The following is a 14,079-nucleotide window of genomic DNA, read 5'->3' on the forward strand; positions in this document are numbered from 1 at the left end:
AATATTGACATCTTGAGAGAATTGGGAGAACAACATCAGAAAGAGGTAGGGGGTTATATGAGGTGTTGGGTACTGCTTTGAAGAGGAAAGCAAGACACACTAAGATCCCAAATTAAAAAAAAAAATGGAGGTGGTAGAAAAGATTAATCAACTAGAATTCTACTTCTTTTTCTTACCCATTTCTCCCAGAGTATCCTTAGGTACATCCTGTACTGTAATGCCTCCTGTCAATTTAGAAAGAGATAGATCATCCAAATATAATTACCACCCATTTTCTTGTGCAATCAAGAAAACCCCCTAGGCTTTGGTTTCCAGGAAGCTCAGAAGTTGTGTAACCTCTACAAAATGATTTGGACATGTCACAGCTCTGCAAACAGGGCCCGTGACCAATTCTTGGTCTTGTCCAGGTCTTCTCAGGATGGAAGCTGGGGAGAAGGCTGCAGGCAGGAGAGCTGTACTGGTGGGGGCAGCATCCCACTCCTAGATCTTTTGCCAGGGCTTGAGACCTGCTTTCCACTGGAAAGGGACGAGGGGCAGCCAGAGCCACCTCTGCTCAAGCAGTCATTCTGTATCCTCCATCCTGCTTAGTGCCTGTAGCTGTGTGACAAGGAAAGCTCTCCATTCTCATCAAGAGATATGATCCAGTCCTCCAAAAATCTGACCATTGCTCATCTAAGCAGCCACTAAAATTAACTGTAGGTCTACAACTGCCTCTGAGAAAAGCTATGAAGCAACTGGGGTCAGATATGCTCCTGCTGCAGAAAGGTCACCTCCCCTTTCCTTCACCACGTGAAGAACCTCTGCAGCCACCTGGCAGTGCGCAGGCCCTGGCACACCTGAGGAGCCTGTGCTCTGCCCAGGGCTGAGCGTTAGTCAGTTGGCTCCCACCCATGCCCAGCACGAACAATAGAAGAGCTTAAAAACTAATGATCTGCCTGACTCTCATTTTAACAAAATACCCAAAGGTATTTCTTGAGGAAATAGGTGTGTTGTTTGCAGCAGTTATAAAATCAGCTATGAGCACGGCACTAAATATTAACTTCTAGAGTTCCAAACAGTCAAAGCTATCCAACCAGAAAAGCAAACCCCAAAACTGAGAAACCTCAGTGAGGGCTTTTAGGCAGGAAGCTCTTTATCAGGAAAATGGCATTTGGCTCTCTTTCAAGAAAAACCCGGGGATTTTCTAAGCCTCTGGCTCGTGCACCTTTGTACAGTTAGGTGTGTATACTCAGAGGGGGTGAGGTGTTCCTGTTGTCACTCTGCTGTTCTCTCTCCTGTGCTTACACATGCGCACAGGTCTTCAGCTGGTGATCTCAGATGAGAATGCAGGCGGGATAGCAGCTCCGCAGCCTGTTACTGGGCAACAAATCCAACTCAGCCTCACAAGCAAGAATTTAGCTGTTGTAAAAGGTGATTCATCTGCACACAGGATCCACTGCCTGTTCTCCCAGCCCGGCTTGCTTAGCTATTCATGAAGAAATTTCTGATCGTCTTGGCTGTGTGTTCAGTGGTCGGTAAGTTCTGACTTCTTTCCTATCACTGACCGCGGGTGTTTCAGTTTGGGCATGTAGTATGGGAAGCAGCTCAGTCATTTGCCCTGAAACAAGACCTAGAGAATGAGCTGTTGTTTGAGGTTGTTCAAAAGCTCTTTCCTTTTAATATTTTCAAAGTATTGTTGGTGTGCTCAGTGCTTTAAGGATTAGTAGGGAGAAGAAATGATTCCCTCAATCCAAAGTGTTTGCCACTGGCTTAATGCAACCCAAATCCTACAGAAGTAAAGGATATTCTCTGACTTCAGGGGATTTTGGATCACCCCCTGTGTCTTACACAGATACACACAATCAGCCCTAATTTTAAAAGGGGTACAAACAAATAATATATCCCTAAAAGCCATTCAATCCTAAACCAAATGTGGCAAACCCACTCCTGGGTGAATCAAGCATAAACTTGCTATGTTTTCGAATGACAGCTTCTCAGCAGGGAACCTTAGCATTCATCTGCTTCTGCTCTGCTTTTCTGAGTATGTGTCTATGACCTTACACAGTAGGGAAGGTGCCTACAGAAACTTCTGAAGCAGGGGGACTTTCACACCAAAATATCATGGTTCTTCCTGCCCATGCTGATTGTGCTTGTGTTACACTGGTTTGCATAACCATGTTTTAGTATGGATAAAGGTGGGAAGATGGAGATTTCCTACATCTGATACGATCGGGGTACTGGTGACTCGGTCTCAAGGTGACCAGACAGGGAAACCCACCCGCTTTGTGCCGCCAAAGGAGGAGGCTGTGCTCAGCTAGCATTTGGAGTAGACCTGAGCCTATTTCTGTGTTGCTTCCCTGCCAAAATGCCTTACCCAACAAGACTGATAACTGGATCTGTGTCTTTCTGACTAATTCTCCTCCTGTACAGCACAATAGGTCAAACTGCTGCCACACAGTTCTCCATTGAAGCAGCTGGAGGGAAAGCTTGGGGAAGATCCAGGGACTGGCATATTTTAGTCCCTGCTCTACCACAACTGTTCAGTGCAATCTTGTCCAAGTCCCCCCCAGTCTGGTCCTAAATTTTCCCATCTGTAAAATGCTGCTACTTCTACCTGTTTATCACAGTTTTTTTCAGTGGGGTTGCATTGATTGTGTGTGTCTGTTTACAAGAACAGTAACTGGACTGTTCATTTCCAACAAGAGCAGGCTGAAGCTCCATTAGTTCAAGGAGTTTATCAGTACTGCAAAGCAAGGGTTAAAAGTAATGTATAAACTGCATAACTTTGAGGACGTGTCTATAATTCAGATTTACAGAGCTCATAGATTCTGAAGGTTACTGCCCAAGGTCCTGTGAATCAGCCTTGAGGAAATGTGGCACCATGTGTTCTGGTTACAGGAGGGACCCCGAAATCTCCAGGACACTGCAGCAGCTGCTCATAGCCAGGTTGCTGCAGGTGGATCATGGTGGTGTTCTGCTCAAACATCCCCAAACAAGGGCATGTTTGCCAGGGCAAGGGACATTTCAGCTTCGTAAATCTAGAGCCCATCCTCCGTGGGAAGAGGCACGCAACTTGGTCTGCAGGGAGCCAGGAGCTGTTTGCCCTCACCCTGGCACACCCAGATCAGAGTCCAGGTCTCAGGTCTGTCGAGTGTCACTCTGCACAGGCAGTCTCCATCCCATAAAACATGGACCATGAGCGGCTAATGGCCATCACATCTGCAGTGATATGAGACTGATCTAAACACACTACTTCCCTGAGTCTGGGCAGAAGTGGTGGCATTCACAGATTTGAATCTAGCTTGGAAACAGGTTATTGTTCCTAGTTTTCTAGCCATTTAACTGCTTTAAAAGAAACCTGATAAGAAAATCCTGGATTCTCTTTCTGAGTCTTAGTTTTTGAGGCCCTTCTGTAAAAATTCCTGACATAGATTCCTTTGGGATGAGTCAACAATCTGCAAAGCCTACATGGTGATGTGTGCGTGATCTGAGTTCCTGTTCTGTTCAAGCTTCTGCTCTGCAGCCCCTCTCTAGCGACCTGGAAGTGGCATGCCTGCTGTTCAGCCTGCAGAAGGGAAGGCTCCAGGGTCCTCACTGCGACCTTTCAACACTTAAAGGGGCCTTATAAAAAAGATGGAGAGCGACTCTTTACTCAATCAGATAATGGCTGGACAAAGGAGAATGGTTTTAAACTAAAAGATGGGAGATTTAGACCAGAGATTAGGAGGAGATTCTTCACTCAGAGGGCAATGAGGCACTGGAACAGGTTTCCCAGAGAGGTTGTGGCTGCCCCATCCCTGGAGGCGTTCAAGACCAGGTTGGATGAGGCCCTGGGCAACCTGATCTAGTGGGTGGCATCCCTGCCCTATGGCAGGGGGTTTGGAACTGGATGACCTTTGAGGTCCCTTCCAACCCAAGCCATTCTGTGATATGATTCTGTTCACCAAATGGCTGAGCAGTGCTGGATCCATGCTCACCTGAGGGCTGAGATGCCAGAATATGCATTTTAATACCAGTTTCTTTGCTACCCTAGGCATTGCGACTACAGAGAGGTCATCATGTCTGAAACGTGCAGCATTTTCTTCTACAAACTTTGAGAACATCCTGACATGGGAAACTGAAGCAGACATTCCCCCTGGCACAGTATATGATGTCCAGTATAAGCAGTATGTGAAATTTGCTTCTTTTTGGAATTCTGTTGTTCTTGCAGCCACTGTTCTGAGTAGATTTTGCTGTTTCTGCTGCTTGTCTTGCTTTCGTGGAAATGGTTCTGCTTAGGCAAGAACTCAGTAAAGGACAGGATTATTTAAACTGGTGGATGATGCTTAGTTAAGCAAATACTTTTACACCATGGCTTGCCCGTTTTACTCCACTACAGAGCTTTGTCTCAGCAACTTCTCTCTATTCTGCAGTTTCCTCACCTGTAAATACAGGTAATAGCAATTGCCTTCCTCCGGGTCAGTCACTAGAGCTAAAAGAAATCAGACCAGTGCTACACAATAGCTTTGTTGCATTTGGGTAGTTTGCGAAGTCAGCAATGAATTTGCATGCAGTCATTCAGTGCCAGACCGAGCAAAAAACCCCGGAGTCACCGACTGAAGGACACTCTTGTGTGCGCCTTGAAAGGAGCTGCACTTCCTCAAAGCCTTATCCACACAGAAACACCAGTGGGAATGGATTAAGGGCTATAGGCCAGGGGAGGTTTCTCTGCCATTTCATTCCCAGCCACTTGTTAATCACAATAATTACTTTAAAATCTACTAGTAGTTGGCAAAGCAGCCTGTCTATATCATTCCAGAGGATTGTATTGCATCTGCTATACCAATCAGACTAAAAGCTATTTTGTCCTGTCTAAGGTATGGAGAGAAAGTCTGGCTTAACAAGCGTGAGTGCCAGAACATCACACAGCCTTTCTGCAATCTCACTCGTGAAACAGAAAACTTCACCGAGCACTACTACGCCAGGGTGAGGGCCGCTGGCCAGAACTACTGCTCCTCCAGCTGGGTGCGCTCAGAAAGATTTGAACCCAGAAAAGAGAGTATGTACCTCTGCTGAAATCTACTACATCCTGCTTGTTGGGGATTCATCTCTAGTCTCACTGATGTTTAGGACAGTGTTTCCTCTAATTTTAGTATTGCGAGACTCTGTGCTTGCTAGGATGGGAGTGAAAGCTTTCCAGTCCTGAAGAAGGCTTGCTGTTGGGCAAAGAGACAAGTGAGCAAATGGGCAGGGCCAGCCCTGAGGTCTGACGCAGAGTACAATTAGAGAAGGGGAAAAGCCAGATGTGCTAGAAGGAAGAACTGCTCTTAAGGTTGAAGACAGGCAGGAACTTAGTAAGAGACGTGATGGGCAACCTGAGGACAGCCAGTAATGCAGCCATAGGAGCTAGGAAATGTGAACTCCAGCACACCAGGATAAGCAGCCAGACCAACTGATGCTCGGTGCTCCCAGCCCCAAGTGAGCTGCACCACAAACACCACACCCTCTGGACGTCCGCTTGCTTGCTCTGTGTACTGAATACTTGTCAAGAATAATTCAGGGTGGCATTAGCAGTCAGTGGCTATGAAGAGCCTTCAGATCTTTGCATGAAATAAGCCATGAAAGAGCCACGTAGTTGCTTTGATCACAAAACATTCACTTCGCATTGCAGCATAAGCTTTAATGCTCCTCGTGAGGTGACCCTATTCCCCAAAGCCATTCTTTTGACTATTTTAAGCTACTTGAAGGAGTACTGAGTGCTGCTTTTAAATATGGATTGTGTTAAACCTCTGTGTTCTGCGTTGTGCATACCCTTCACTGAAGATAAGTTTCAACACCCAAGACCTGAACTGCTCTAAAGGCAAAATCTGAAGCAGGATGGGAATAGGAACGTAGGTAGCACTTAGCTGAGTGCCCTGTGGTGGGATCCCACACTCAGCTCAACACAAACACACGAGGGAGGATGCTTCTGTGCAGGAAAAGGAACCAACACAGAAACAGTGCGAGCAGGGTCCTAAGGAAAAGCCTGAGGAAGGAATTTCTAGAGACAAACACTGGCTAAACGGGGCAGAACCCTGAGGAAAGGCATTATCCCCCTTTTCCTGATTTTTCTGTGGTCAACAAAATGCAGCCCAAATACTTTTTTGATTATACACAGGCATAATCATTTACAGTCAGTCTGCTGTGTGCATAAGATGTGTATAAAACACTCTGATAACATATTAGCTTTAATCTTAACAATTGACACTTCCTGTTCTGTCTTTTCTAGCTGTTATTGGAGCACCAGAATTAGAGTATATTCCTTATGTACGGTCCATAAAGTTTCTTATACGGCCCCCCTATACTCCGCTGAGAGGTGAGGATGGCCACCAGCTAACCATAGAGGACATTTATAGCAAATCTGGTCCTGTTGATTATCACTTAACACTGTTCAACCAACGGACACACCAAAAGGTAAAGTACAACCTCAGGCCACTAGCCACTGACTTTTGTAAATCACATTTTGCATAACGTGGAGAAGGACATCAGAACTGGTACATGATAGAGGAGATTTCTGATGCACAAGGGAAAGAAACTGTGTCTTTGACTTTCAGCAGACAAGAGGAACTTTAAGCATTCCTCTAAAATTTTGGAAATGAAACTAAAGTCCACCACATTATAGTATCAGTAACAAAAAGTAAAGCTGACAGTGACGGAAAAATAAAGTGACATAGTTCAAGTATGAATGAAGTGAAATGCAAAAACTAAATGCAGTAATAGTAGAAAGGAAATTGTGTATTTAGAATTCCATATATACAGAATTATTACGGTCCTGTAGCACGCTATTAGTAACTTAAATATGCTGAATTCTGCAATCTGAGTTGAGGAAATTGTATGTATTTTATCTTTCTAAAATGTAGCATTTTCCTTTATTTTAAATAGTGGATAAAGAATGAGCACAACAAAGAATTTGAAGTTATCAACTTGGACCCAGACACGGAATATAATGGAACAGTGTACATATACCTCCGTGAGAGAAGCAGCAAATCCCAAGGATTTCGGGTGAAAACTCTACCAGGTGAGGCTGTTAACTCTGCTCAGCTAAAAGTCTACCTAGGCTACTGGGTGCACAAAAGAGGCCAGTTTTTAGCTGGTGCTAAATATCATGTCCTTACTAAACATTCTGAACCAATGCAAAGTTTCCTAATTTAAAAATCGAATCCTATGAGATCATTTAGATGATGCCATGCATTTTTTCCAACCCAATGCTCTGAAGCTACATTTTCACTTTGTTCTTTCCCTCACTAACCAGACACCACGTGGCTTCTCTACTGCTTTGTTGCACTCGGATTCTGTGCCGGGCTGGTGTTTGCTGCAATTAGCTACGTGATCTATAAATATGTCAAGCAGCACAGTGCACAGCCTATGTCTTTGGTAAGTGTTCTTAAACCATTGCAGCAGAACTTTAAACCACTCAGGACCATGCAAATGCACCTGAAAACAGCACTAACTGAGGAGGATGAATGTGCATGCAAGGGCATTGTCTGGGCATTCACTGCATTCACTGCAGACTGCTGGCAGTTTTAATTTGGTCATCCTTACACACATAGAGAAAATTTCTTGCAGGGAGTTGTAATGTAAGACGCCAAAGATGCCTGCAGATTTGAAGGATCTTTGTTATTCTAATAAATGAAATAAATTGTTTATATCGTTCCTAAAGGAGAGCAAGGCTTTTAATTTTTTAAGAATCTAAAGTAAACCTTCAAAGTCGCAGACTTCTTGTTAATAGCTCATGTTTGTCTGTCTATTTCAACAGGACTTCAGAGGGATTTCATCATTCCAGCCTCTCACACTGACGGTGGAGCATATCATAAAGCCCATCAATTTATCCAAACCTTCGCTTCTCATCCCTGAAGTGCAGTTAGCGCAGATCAGCCAGCATCTGGACAGAGCCCTGGAGCCACCACGACCCCTCTGCCCACCAGAAGCTACCTACCAGCACCAGGCTGACGTGCAGGCGTCCCAGCTGCCCGCTCAGCCACCCTGCCCGGCAAGCACAAGTCCTGCTTACGCTCCCCAGAGAGCCGAGCAAAGCGTCTCCAGCCTCCCCCTGACCTACGGGGTGTGTGTCGATGGCATGGACCATATTGACAAGAACAATTTGCACCCAAACCAAGTGCTAAAGGAAGTTTCTCCAGATAGCTTTGCTGCTGTGAAGCTTGTAAACCAGGTGCTGGGCAAAAGCTGCAGCCACTGGAGTTATAAAGAACAGAGGCCAAACGTGGCACTGTGGGGCAGCAGTGACGCGGGGGAGCCAGCTCTCGTGCAGCAGAGCCCTGGGCAAACGCAGCAGCTGCTGTTGCAGACTGACGGGACTGAAAATAAAGTGCACGTACCCCAGCTGGCGCTGTCTTTGGTGGGACAAGGAGGATGCTATAGACAGCAGACAGCAGCACTGCCGCTGTTGTTGTCTTCGGTTACGGTTGATGGGGACCAGGTTTCAGAGGACGAATCTCTGCCATCTCCATCAGCAGCTCTCCTCCTCTCGGTCAGTACTGGCAACAGTTTCCCTAGGGAGAGCAACACGGAGTGGTGGATGCCATCAGGTTCAGTGTCACATCCTGAAAATAAATTTTACTTCCAAGAAACTCAAGAAACACAGAAGTTTACAGCAGCAAAGGATCTTAGCTGCACTAAACTGGATAATGTTCTGTCCCAGGACACTATCTCAGACCGGGGTAATGGCTTTTCTCTCACTACACTGTTCAAAGACCTGAACCTGAAAGTACTGTGGGATCAAGAAGATGAAAACGCAGAATTTTATTAAGAAAAGATAATAATATCAAAATCCAGATTCTGTTTGCTTACATAACATAGTAACATATCCTGAAAACAGTACAAGGCAAATAAACATAGCTAATCTCGGATGTATTGTAACAGGGCACTGAGCTGTTCCCACTATTGTTCTCTCATGGGCTCTGGTACCTTACTAATATTATTACTCCCTGGTATGCTATGATACTGTATCTTAGCACTTAATTAGTACATCTTCACTCTGTGGATATTCTTCAGACTGGTTATGAATTGGACTACTTTCAAGCTGAGTTAGGATTCAAGTTCAAATTCCAGATTCAGTTTCCTGAAATCTTGGCTAAGTTCACAATAGAAACTGTATTTGTTCCTTACCAACACCAAACAGCCAGGTCCAAAATATACCCATGCTTCGAAGAAATTAAAGTGCAGGTGTATGCAAAGCTAAAAGAATTAAAACAATGTGGTACAGTAAAAAAATGAAATATATATTTGTGTTCTACCCTTGGATATACATGTATGATTCTTGCAAAGCTACTTCCATAGAATGGACTTTGCCTTTAAAGCAGTCATTGAAACTGTGGTAATAGCTCCTGATGCAGCAGTTCTGAGAAACTAAATGCCCTCTATTCTGCTGTGCTCTTTAATGATTGTAGAAAGATGAAAACTTTCGTCTGTACAGCAGAATGATGCACTCTTGGCCCAGCCCTGACGTATTTTTCAACTGCTGCTGCTTTCTTTCTCATGAAATAGTCCCCCATTCTCTTCTTCCTTAGAAATCCCCAGGGACAAAGCGGCGAGGCTCACACTCCACATAGGCAGGAACACAAGGATTTACACCAGTCTCAGTTCAGCCCCATGAACCCTGAATGAATACTGAGTGCATTACTCTCTGTAATCTACCACGGAGACCAGGGAGGTGTTGAGCTGCTTCCTCCCATCCTTCCCTGGCACTACCAGCGAGGAACATGCTCCATGTGAATGATGGAGAGGAATCTACAACTGCAGAGGTCTCCTCTACCTCTGTTACCAGCACAGCCCCCTCTAGGGCTGAAATGAAGCGAAACCAACATAAGCTGACAGCCAAATTCCTTTAGGGCTGCAGCTTTGCCAAAAGCAAGCTAAATGGTATTTACCTGGGGAACAGAGATGGCAATTGTTTTTCATTAAGAAGAGAGTGTAGTTCAGCCTGTCGATTTCCACTGGTGCGGTGAATAAGTGCACGTGTCTGATGACCTCAGGTTTTCAGAAGAACTGAAACCACATGTAAGAATAAGCCAGGTTTTGAATAGTATGGGGAAGTACTCACTGGAAGCACTCCCTGAGCACTGCACGGGGAAGGCTGACCAGAAGCAAAAACTCAGCTGTTCTCACCACGAGTGCACTTAGGTGTTTTCTCAGTCTGGAGAAGCTGAGGCCAAAGGTTAAATTCCACTTTCTTGGTATGATTTTGCTAATAAACTGTAGCTTTATGAAGTAAAGGGGTTTTGATGATTCAACCCAGGATTAAAGAACTAACCGTAAGAATGCCAAACTTCACAGGTAAAGATTCAGGCCCTAACTCCAGCATCAGTAACAAACAAAGCACTGTGGCCATGTCATATGAGGCCAAGAGATGAAATGAGGGATGTGGTAAGAGAAACGTAGCAGTTGCAGGAGTTGCAGCAGCCCAGCTCTGTGGCTTCCAGGCCATGTGAGGCCCCGGTACCGTCCTGCCCCGCTAACTGCCCCCTGGAGAGGCGGCATTTCAAGGCCGTGATGCCAGGGCCTTTATTCAGGGTTGCTGTAGGCCATGTATCCTGTGTCAACAACATTCCCAGTGATGCTACTCAGGGAATAACCAAATGCCACAACGCCAATATTTTGGCTCGTGTTGTGAAACCCAATCCTCGGTGCAGCGTCAGTATGGGCAGCACAGTGTGGAAACGAAGGGGGCCTTAGAGCATTTGAAGATACTGCTAAAAAATACAGTATTTGTTACTTAACAACCTTCTCCAATCTCTCTGCAGCCCCCACCACAGGGCCTGATCATGTCACAGCCCTTAACAAACGTGTCATTTTGGTGCCTCAAGAGGACACATGCAGCTAAGGCAGTGAAACCTAGGACTGGAGTTTTAGACTTAATGTAGGTGCCTAAATATGCAAAGTATGCCACATCAGGATGTCAGTCTCTTCTTCAGGCACTTAAATACCTTAAAAGCTCCATTGCCTTTGACTATACAAGTTGATAAAGGCTGTGTATGGCAGAATGGTCTAAAGCCTCACAGCCTAGCTCTCTCCTGTCCTCATCTGTTCTACCCCTACAGTATGAGCAAGGAATGTGGTCAAGAGAGGCACTCTCTGCACCATGTCGTAAGGAGGTGATCTCCTACAGCAATATTCTCAACTTCCTGCCATGACCATGGCTACGTCAATATTTATCTTTTAGGCCTTGCTGTACTAAGCAGGAGGAGATTGCTTCTTGTCTCATGAGTCACCTCTTGGATTTAAGAGGAAGATCATATTTTCTAAAACCATTTCTTTTTGGAAAAGCTTGGAAAAAGATGTTGATGCTATTTAGCTTTACTGCAGCTGCACAAGCAAAATGCTCATCCATCCCCCACCAACACATGCTGACCTTATTGCCTTCCACTTCACTGCTTTTCATAATCAAATTGATGGCCTTGTTTGTTTCAAAGTGCATCACAGCAAACACCTATAGCAGGATCTAATTATCTCCCTCTCGTTCGGTGTAAGAACATTTCCAGATAAGCAGCATGATTTCAACATTGTCTCAAAGGTCATCCCATGCAAGCCATCTGTACCAACCAAGAGACTGCTCCTCATTCATCTTGACGTTTCCAGACAGCGGTGCTGATAGCCCGAGATAACAAAACAGAGAACTGCCTTAGGACAAAGACCGTGCCTGCTCCTAGGCAGATGTCACGATGATGACAGGTGAGCGCTGCAGCTCCAGTTGTCACAAGGACATCAGCGCAGCAGGTGGCTGCTGTAACCCTAGAGCCTCGCGTTGCTCTTTGTCTTCTCAGCTAAATCTGGGAGCTGTCACTTTGCTGTTCCCCAAGCCCTGCTCGTAGCTCGCCGGGGAGCTTGCATGGGGGCAAACACGTCGCTGCGGGGTGAGGCTCGCTTTTTCCCCTGTTACCTGTTTTGCCTTTTGGAGCTGTACTGGTGGAAGACCATCTGAAATCATGGGTGATTTTTTAACATGTTCTTTGAGGAAAACCTTGCTGAAGGAACAAATAGGGAGCTCCAAATTCTGGAGACGGGATGAAGCAGAGTTGAGGGGCAGCTTTTAAAGCACCAGGACCCTGACTGAGCAGACCTTACAGCTTGTCTCCAGCATCACGGTGGCCAAGCAGTCCTGCTGCTGGAGATGGGAGGTACGGTGCAGCAGAACTGCGTGAAGGAGCCTGCACCACAGATGGATCTCGGTGCTAAGCAGTGGCCTTACACTTGCAGGTTCAGAGGATGAAAGACATCCATGCATGTCTTTTCAGACTGAGACAATGAGAGAAGTGAGACATGAAGACAAGAGATTTTTCTAAGAAAAAGGTAACAAAGCGGTCAAAGGTTTGAAACAGCTTCCATATGAGGAGAGCATGACTGGTCTTTTCTCCTTAAAACACATAACAGAGGGTTGATATGACAAGGATGAAAGAAATTATTAATGTTAAGCAGAACAGGCCATAATTACCCATTTCTTCTCATAATACCAAATTCAGGAAAGCACCCAAATGGTCGTGCAATGGTTAAAAACCAATGAGAAAAGTGTTCCTTCGTTTTGACAGCTTCGTTTATACCAAAATGTGCTCAGCTGTTCCTGCCCAGGAATATCTGTTTACTGCTTTATTTGGATGTCTGAGGCAGCCACCAAATAAACTTTTCCCACAGAAGCCCTTGTTCCAGTGCCAATCCTGCTGGAGTTCAGCTTTGCTTCCCTTGGATGGTGAAGCAAACACAGGTGGATCCTACTGATACAATCAGGGTGACTCAAAACCTTGCCAGATGTGATGTTGGGACTCGTTTCCACAAAGTCTTGTGAAGACCAGAATCATTACACTAATTAACAGGGATGGGTCTATTAGCAGCAATAAAGCATGGTGGGTGCTCAGCTCAGAAAAAGCTACAGGCCTCTGTCAAGAGACAGGGCATTGGGCTGAAAAGACCTGCAGCTACACCCTATACAGCAATGTTATTTTTTACAGATCCTCTTTACTGCCTTCTGGCCACTCGGCGAAGCCCACTGCTGGTGCACTGCCCTCTCATCTAATCAGATGCAGAATACCTGGCTAACAAACTGGCATTGCAGCTGCAGAGCTTTACTTGCAAGCCTTCCTTTCTCCTGATATCACAGAAAATACCACCCGCTGCTCACGTTGCTGAGAAGGGTTTATTCCAAATGCTGAAACTGCAAGCCGATCATAAACACATGGAAAAGCAGCAGTTTCTGTTCTTTTACCCTACTCCAGCCTCCCAGATACTGCCGTGGGCAGCTGGATGTGTAAGCTCACTGTTGTGGTAGCATTGAGCCCTCCTTTGCCTGTAAAAAGGAACATAAAATAATCACAGCCAACCTAAATACATGAACTGTTGTTAGCTCTGATCTAATTATACACTGACATAATTTGCCTGCGGTTGGCATTCACTAAAGTGATGTCAAAATAAACGATTTCAGTCCATTATGCAGCAATGGCAATGTTGACCCAAGGGAAAATCCTGGAGGAGGTTAAAACATTCATTATTCATTTTAGTTGCTTCGCGAACATCTATCCTAAGGAAGCAGAGGATAATACAATGCTCTGATGCCTGAATTTTGGAGGCACCTGTCTTTCCTTATATCATTTGGCAATGGCAATTATTTGACCAAACAAAAAAGAGTTTGTGATTAGTTGTCACTGCAGTGCACGGCTCAAGCAGTGTAACCCCCGCATGGGTCTCCCCATTGTCACTGCGATGGCATGGTAGGATGCTATATTTAAGGCTCGAGGATGGGCACTCAAACATGGGGAACATTCTTTTGGGGAGAGTCATTCTTAGTGTCGTCAACAGGGAAAAGGAAACGCTCCTTTGTCCTTTCTCTTGCATGAGGACAGGCACTCTCACTGTAGTCTTCACAGGGTGAGTTTGTTTATCTGTAAATAAGCTACTGTTTATAGCAAGATTTTAAAAGATCTTTATAGCAGCATCAGCTATTTTGTATGATCACTTTGTTTGTATTGCACCTCAGAGACAGACTGTGCTTTGTGATTGTATCTGCTTTAGAGTGTCTTTACTGTTTTTTCAGTGTTGTTCTTATGAAAATATTTTTTTTTTCTCACAAGTGTCTAT

The 14,079-nt window shown here is 45.1% G+C and overlaps 1 protein-coding gene across 1 annotated transcript; it reads left to right on the forward strand.

Annotated features, from left to right (window-relative positions):
• The first annotated feature begins 1,358 nt into the window (after window positions 1-1,358).
• On the forward strand, window positions 1,359-8,886 carry IL22RA1 (interleukin 22 receptor subunit alpha 1). Its single transcript, XM_082777319.1, has 7 exons — window positions 1,359-1,514; window positions 4,013-4,145; window positions 4,836-5,017; window positions 6,227-6,411; window positions 6,880-7,015; window positions 7,250-7,371; window positions 7,754-8,886. Exons 1-7 carry the CDS (start codon window positions 1,472-1,474, stop codon window positions 8,762-8,764), a joined length of 1,812 nt encoding a protein of 603 aa, XP_082633445.1. The 5' UTR covers window positions 1,359-1,471; the 3' UTR covers window positions 8,765-8,886.
• The last annotated feature ends 5,193 nt before the right edge of the window (window positions 8,887-14,079 follow it).

Source organism: Aythya marila, assembly GCF_965140915.1.
Source record: "Aythya marila genome assembly, chromosome: 22".
NCBI classification, from domain to species: domain Eukaryota; kingdom Metazoa; phylum Chordata; class Aves; order Anseriformes; family Anatidae; genus Aythya; species Aythya marila.